Source organism: Lepidothrix coronata, unplaced genomic scaffold (genome assembly GCF_001604755.1).
Source record: "Lepidothrix coronata isolate B3197 unplaced genomic scaffold, Lepidothrix_coronata-1.0 Scaffold63, whole genome shotgun sequence".
Lineage (NCBI taxonomy): Eukaryota > Metazoa > Chordata > Aves > Passeriformes > Pipridae > Lepidothrix > Lepidothrix coronata.
The window spans coordinates 1,757,884-1,765,808 of record NW_016690243.1 but is presented as its reverse complement, the minus strand read 5'-3'; the positions used below and the strand labels follow the sequence as shown (position 1 = coordinate 1,765,808).

Here is a 7,925-nt window from a genome sequence, read left to right as displayed (position 1 = left end):
TCCAACCACTTTGTTTCCACACTACCTCTAGAAATTATTTCTGTAAATAACTACTAGTCTATTTTTTTACAGCTTTCTATACTTCATGGTGACATAGCTACTAAGAAGTATTACTGTGCTTTTTCATAATTTTTTTAAATCTGTTTTAGTAGTCTGAGTTCATATGTTCTCAAAATAAAACATTATCTAATAAACAGATTTGCCAAACAGTGAAAACCAGTCTTTATGTCTGTCTACTATATCTTGTTTACCAAACAAAAATATACTCAGGGAGTAGTTTGAATGAATATATACTTTCTAGTACTTTTCAGAACCAGAAATTTGAGCTCTTTTGTGAAATAAAAAGAGCACAATTTTGATTCAGACTGCATCTGCATTTTGAATGTTTTGCATTCCACCAGATCTAGATACCATAAGCATGTCTTACCTAATTTGAGTTGAGATGAGATACAGAAGACAGTATTAGATTTTAAGATACCTCTTGACCAAACTCTGTCAGGCTGAAAAACCTGGCTGTGAAATCAGATCTTTCCCAAGATCTGGGCTTCACATTCTTTTTTGCATTTAATTTACTATTCTTCAAAAAAGAGATGTCAAACTTACAAAGTCTGGCAGTGACATAAGGTGTATATATTTCTGATGAACTCTTTATCTTTCAAAATCTGAATTTCCTATCTTAGCTGCATGTTTGTGGCAAGATAAGAGAATGCTCACAGCCCTTCTCTTGCCTGTGTTTTGGGAGTCTTTACTTCAGGCAGAAACATATTGTACTGGAGGTTTCCATGACTTCATGAAAACTCGAGCCAGACAGCCCTAACACATATGTATGAATACTTTCAACAAGACATTGCTGTTTGTGGCCTAGGATGAATCCTGGAAACTACAAGTTTCCAGGCTGAAAGTGAAGTAGAGAGCAAGTTTAAGCTCTGTCTGCATAGATCTGGTGGCTAGACTCCAGAATAGTACTGTGCATATAGCAGAGAAGTTTGAGGAGCTCTTCAAATTTTGTGTGGCTGCCTGTCACCCCAGAAGACTGGCAAGACAGTCTCCTTTCTCCTGTCCAAACCCTCTGATTTGTTTTCTACAGTAGAGCTGGATAAAGAAATATAGTGGAGAAATCTGATGGTCTACACTACATGTAATTTCACTCCCTGTGTTGAGAGAGTTGTAAATGGGCCAATTTCGCTAATAACTCCAAGGTCGTGAGTTTGATTCCCATAAAGGCCATGCACTTAAGAATTGGACTCAATGATTCTTGTGGGTCCCTTCCAACTCAGAATATTCTGTAAAATCTGTGAAATCCAAGTGCTACTAGCTTTCTAGTTGGCTGGTACTGACAAACTCAAGTCGTCACAAGTATGTAGCTCAGCACTGTAGTTTTTGTTGGTTTTGTTCTTCTAAACAGTGTCTTTGGGTTTGCCTCTTAGGACATATTTTTAAATGGAATATTTTTTGTAAATATTACAAAGAATTAATGAATACATGAGTGTCATTAATTAAGGTCAGATACATTCTGATAAAATGTCAAACCTGTTATGATCTCATAGATTATTTAATTTTTCTCTTCTGATTTTCCTCCCTCCAGTCTTCTTCCCCTATATCCAGCTCTTGTTAAGTGTTTAAGAGATTAGCAATGTTTTTATGCTTGGTGTAATATGTTTTTCTGTTTTCCATTATATGTTTGATTAAGAAGAATTATAAAACCTAAGTTAACTGTAGATGTATTGAGTTATGTTTGCACGTCAAGAAATTGAGTAAGCAGACAACAAAAATCTTGTTTGAAGTAAATTTAGGGTTGGGGTTTTTTTTAAGAAGTAGTTGCAAGTTCTTTGCAACTTTCACTCTTTGATCCTTGAGCTATGTTTTCAGAAGAAGTGTAAAATTGATGATTTTTAATTGACTGTTTACAACACAAGACAGGATAGTTAGATTACCTGAATTCTAACTGAAGACAAATTTATGTTTTACTACATGTCGATTGTGCTGGAAAAACAAGATCAGCTTTATTGTTGGCATTAATCCATTAATAACACTGAGCTCATTATATGAAACTCTTTACTTTGTTATATTAGTGGGGCTCTCTTTCATTTTATAGCTGGCTTAAGTCCTGCTGAGATTCAGCAGTTATGGAAAGAAGTGACTGGAGTTCACAGTATGGAAGACAATGGCATTAAACACGGAGGGCTAGACCTCACTACTAACAATTCCTCCTCTACTACCTCCTCCACCACTTCCAAAGCATCACCACCAATAACTCATCATTCCATAGTGAATGGACAGTCTTCAGTTCTAAATGCAAGGCGAGACAGGTAATTCTGATGAGATTTCAACTGTGCTTCTCATTTGACGTAAAGCTGTTGTATAACATCATAAATCACATTATTTCCAATCACAAAACAACACTTAATACAGGTTACTTAAGAGACAGTGGATTTTTCAGAATTGTTTATCAATATGGCATAATTTTCAATAACAATATCTAATTGTGCAGACACAACAAAATTACCCACCTGTGGTTTTACAGCACCTGAACTTAAATCACAGAATCAAGTGGACTGGTGCTGAGTTGTAAATGCACATTTGCGGGCACAATTTTGTGAGGTGCATAGTTTCATTCATATTTGAATTAACACACCTATCAGTCAGGCCCTTACTGTTGAATCACACTCCTGGTTTCATTGAAAATGTACATCTATATGAGTTTTCAAGGTAGTAATTCAGTGCAAAGATTCTATGTTAAAAGTGCTTCAAAAAGTATATTAAAGAAGTTCTCGTTTGGTGCTTGTGAAAAGAACTACTGCTCTTTCCTTCTTTTGTGCATGACAGTAACACAGTTGACATATTTCATACAAATTTTCTGTGGTGTTAGTGTGGAATTCCACTATATGGATAAAGTTAAAATCATTTTTCAGACATATTGACAGATATTCTTCATTGTTCCTTAATTTCAAGTAATGGATTAAATGCATACAAGAGTACATAGTATCGGTAGCACTTATCAGTGAATATATTAGTGTAGTCAGATGTAGATGATCTTAATATAAGGTGAAATTTAATTTGTATAATCACTAAATTTTTTCAAATAAATATTCCATTTAATTATTTTAATATTTAAATTATGAGACTATGATTGAAATGTCTCTTGTCCTCATGCGACTGTGAGAACATTTTTCCATCATTATTTTGTATTAATTAAAAATCTGAATGCATTTATAGTAGTACTTTTAGTTAGTCGTACTTTTGTGGTTATATCTCACAGAATGTTTCTTTGCTTCAGGATGTGTAGCTGACGCCCACATATGCAGAACAATTCCCTGAATTTCTTTGATAACTTATCATGGATGAAACTATTGCAGAGGTTCCAAAAAAAGACACAGAATACAGCTAGGGATTTTTATGAAGCCAAATAGCTAATGGAAGCAATGTTTGTGAACAAAAATATTTATTAATGGAATCAACTTTATTTTTATACACATTTAAGTAGAATATTCAAATTTTTTTGAACATTCACAATATTCATAAATTCTGACTGTCAGTCTTCAGTATTTCTTCTCAGAATTGATCACTTGTGAGTGTATTTTTTATTTATAGGTAAATGTTACACCAAGGTCATATGGCATAATTAGCATATGGTATTATACAGTCATCTTGTTTTTTCGTCCTTTATTAACAGTCATCTTTGGCTCTATTTCTTCTCTAATTGGAACATCATCTAGCCTTGGCAGTTGAACTATTCAATAGAACGATTAAATTTTTCTGACTGCTCTGAGCTAAATTGACCTGTTTTGACCTGTTTGTCACTGATCGTAACCTGACAGGCGCTAGCAGCCTCCAACGATTATGGCTTTTGAGATGAATCTGATGCCTTATTCTTTTGCTACAGCTCGTCACATGAGGAGACTGGGGCCTCACATACTCTCTATGGTCATGGAGTTTGCAAATGGCCTGGCTGTGAAAGTGTTTGTGAAGATTTTGGACAGTTTTTAAAGTAGGTGGATTTTTATTCGTTACTACAGAATTGTTTAAGGCCAGGGAGAGAGAAAGATGACAAACAAAGTTTTACTGTAAACCATAGCAGAGATTTTTTTTTTTGGTGTGTATTTCAAGCAACTGGATAATCAAGACTATTGGCAGAGGGTCAAATTGTTATCCTTTCTTTCATGTCGAACATTTTTGCAGGCCTTTCAGTAGCACAGTGTTTAATCCTCTTATTATCCTTTACTGAAATGGAGCCTCTGAAAATTTGAAGAAATGCTTTAGATTTTATATTGGATAGTAGGAGTATGAAAAAGCACATCCTAAACTCTGATAGTTTGTGCAAAGTGGGAATTAATGTGTGTAGTATAAATAAAAAAGCACAAGGGACTAAGCATGACCATTTAACTCTCACTTGCTAATCTATTTTTGTTTTTATTCTTGTATGTGCGCAATATACATAGGGAAAAAACCTCTATGAACAGGTGGGTTTGCACCTTTCAGGACTGAATAGTGATGTCAAAAGTTTTCATCTTTCAGCATTTGTTTTAGGCAGTTATCATCTAAATCACAGCATTTAGAAAATAAAATACACAGCTTTTTCTTTTCATCTACAGCTTCAAACTGCAATGGGTTTCTGCATTTTTTCCTTTTTTTAATTTTAAAGTATTTACTAGTATTTCTGTGTTCATTTGAATTTTCAACAACAGCACTGATTTTCTACCCATGTACATTATGGACTGGTCTTTGTTAGAAGAGCCATACTCATTTGGCATGCAATAGATCTTAATGGAAAGCTACAGATAGGCTTATATAGATGAGTAACTTCAGGGGCTGAGACTCTTATGTTGTCATGGTGCAGCTAACAGGGTGAATGAACTGTTTCATGCTTCATCAACAATTAAGTTAATTAGCTCATTTGAAATTGCACTGCTTTGTTGCCAGGATGTTGGCAGAAACATCAGAAAGATGTGTTTACAAATGGTAAACTACAGGGTATATTACAGAAGCACCTTAACAGCAGACCATAAGCACTCAGTATAACAATAACTTTTATAATAGAATTACAGCAATACTATTTGTAAAGTATTTGCAATGCCTTCTCCATCTTTCACTTTTAAATGGAGTAACCTTTACTGACTTGAAAGTCTTAGGTAGGTATCACTCTTGATAAATTTTTGTTTATTAGTGCATTAAGTGGAATGTCAAAACAATGGCTTATTATTGGATAAAACTGTATAGGATTTGAAAGAACCTGATTTACATAAATTTGTCTTTAAAAGAAAATGAAATCTCCTAAATTCAATGCAGTGTGCTAAGTATCATTAATACTAAGAATTTAAATGCATTTAGCTTAAGCATTCTCCTTTTCAAGAAAAACTATATTTTTCTAAATACATCCATCTCTGTAGGCTATAGTGATGCTAATTCTGTGGGCAGACTTTGCACATCCATTATGTCAGGTCTCCTGTTATAATCCATGATCACTAAAACCATTTTGATTAAGGCAGTGTAGTGCTAGGTTTACAGATGTTCTTGCTTTCTTGAACCAAATAACCCTGGAAAATGTGAAAGTGACATATAACATCTTGATAATTCTGGTGCAGAGTCAATCAGGGTTTACAGCAGTGTCATGGCTTTTGTTCTATACACCAGTAAAAAATGTCCGAGAATATTTTGGTATTTCTTCTTTTCATTCAAGTCTGTCTTCTGTGCCATGAAAACAAATAAGATGTCATGATGCTGAATGGGTGTTTGTTTAAGAAATAGAAGTATTCCTTCATTTTACACTAGTGTTAAGATGGAAATCAATACATAACTTTAGATTAGATTCTTTAGTACCTTTTCATGTTCACACTAATGCAAAATCCCCATTACAATTAAAAGACATTTTCTTTCAATTAAATATCAACTTTTAGTCCAAAGTTTGACCATTTTCCCAACCCATTAACTTTATAGGGGATGACAGGACTAATGGCTGTAGTTTTCAAGGCTTTGTTCTCAGTCTAATCTTTGTTGCGATGTTTCAGGTTCTCTGACTTGAAACAATATGATACCTGTGTTAAGAGAGTTAATGCAAGTATATTGTACCAAAGTGAAATATTAATAAGGTACACTACCCCAGTCTAGTAGTGTATATTTCTGTAATATGCTTATGACAACTTTGAAGATTGCCTGGTTTATGAAGTGAACTGCAACTTCTGCTTAGAAAATGGTTTACCTAGCAGCTTGATATTAAAAAAAAAAAAAAAAAGCTGAGCATCTGAGAAGGAGGATTAAGACAGAAAACGCCAGCTTTGCTTCACTTTACTAATAATGGAGAGGATTTAGGGTAAAGTGACAAATAACTCTCAATAAATGACTTAAAGCTACAAAAGCCATTTTCACCTTCATTTTTGTTTATCCAGTATGAATTGTTTTTAAGATAATTTGAGGACACTACAATTAGCTATAATTCTTTTGAGGTATTCTGAATGGCTCAAGAAGTTTCACATTGAGCGCTGTGGACTAGTTTTATATTTGGAAACATATACATTGGTTTCAAGAAAGTACAGCTGATCTTCTTCATAGTAAATTTCTGTATATGTAACAAAACCTAAACCTATATCTTTACTTTGATATCTTTCAACTACAGACACAAACCCACAGTTTATATTTCTTTGTAAAATGGTGTTAGATTATAGTTGCTCATGCAGGCAAAAACAGTTCGACTGATCGGTCAGAACAACTTTTGGCTTAAAAACCCCTTCAAAATGTAAATCAGAAAATGTCGTGACATAGCTAGAAAGAAGATGACAAGATTTAAAGAAAAGTCCAGGCACTGACACAATTAGAAAAGTGTCAAAAATGCTTATGAGAACTCGGAATTTTGCTGTGAAACAAATGTTGACAGAAACTAACCATTTACTGGTCTCTAAGTGAGGAACCCAGTAGAACCTGTCAAAGCATTTATATTATTCTTCATGATGTTTTTTTAAATATTAGAGTGCAATAACATATAACAAAACTTCTGAATATTTTGTCTTCAAAATTAACTATCATTCTATTGGTCCTAAGTCAGTTTGAGTAGGAAGGGTTTGACTTTTAAGAGCTTAAACCAAAAGGTTTACAATTAAACATTTACCCAGCAGATAAGTGTTCTTTAACCTGCACGTGGCAGACGCCAGCAAACATAACACAAGCTACAGTACAAAGATGGGTAGTGTTTTTATCTATAGAGACAAAGCAAAAAAAATCCTGCTAGAGAAGATAGACCAGCTTTCCAACAGATTGTGTTTATTTCTGGGGCAAGAGAGTATGTTTAAAAGTCTACAAAGAATAGTGACCAAGCATCATTGATCAGGATGACAGAAACAAAACCATATAAAGAAATAACTTAACGAAATATAATTAGTACCATAAAAATTGCTGCGGGTTGTGTTTTTTTACATTGTCCCTCTTTCAGCTGCAAAGAAATAAACAGCATTGTGTAATTTCTTAGTTAGTGTGCATTGTCAGGTTTTTTTTGGTCTTTGACTAGGTGATGTGGCTGTAAAATTATGACCTCAAGAATCTTCTTTGAGCTTGTCAGAATGTTGTTTCTAGTGGTGACAGTGCCACCATCTCTCAAAACTAAAGCATCTGACATAATCAGCTAAATGAATAGTGACAGCTAACATTTTGTATTTAAACTCCTGTCAGTGTTTAAACATAAAAAGCTTGATGCAAAATAAATCAAACACCACTGATATGCAAGTGAAACATTTTGTTAAAACAATCCCTGACACACTTGGATTCCAAGCTGATCTCACTTCAGCTTTTGAAGTAAAAATGAGTTTGAAATTCTTGTGGTTAAAACTGATAATTTGCAACATGCATTGGAAGTTAGCAAGTAAATTTACACCTGGGAAAAAAAAATACTCATTAGGCAAATTGAACAGATCCTTTATTGCACTTTTTGTCATTCTAAA

The 7,925-nt window shown here is 33.9% G+C and overlaps 1 protein-coding gene across 8 annotated transcripts in view; it reads left to right on the top strand.

The window, feature by feature from the left end:
- The window catches only part of FOXP2 (forkhead box P2), a 411,711-nt gene that overhangs the window by 358,658 nt on the left and 45,128 nt on the right, over nucleotides 1-7,925 (top strand). For all 8 annotated transcript variants that reach the window (XM_017817863.1, XM_017817866.1, XM_017817865.1 and 5 more), the window contains 2 exons: nucleotides 2,096-2,309; nucleotides 3,884-3,988. In XM_017817863.1, coding sequence (XP_017673352.1) covers nucleotides 2,096-2,309; nucleotides 3,884-3,988 — 319 coding nt within the window. The remainder of the gene's footprint in view (nucleotides 1-2,095; nucleotides 2,310-3,883; nucleotides 3,989-7,925) is intronic.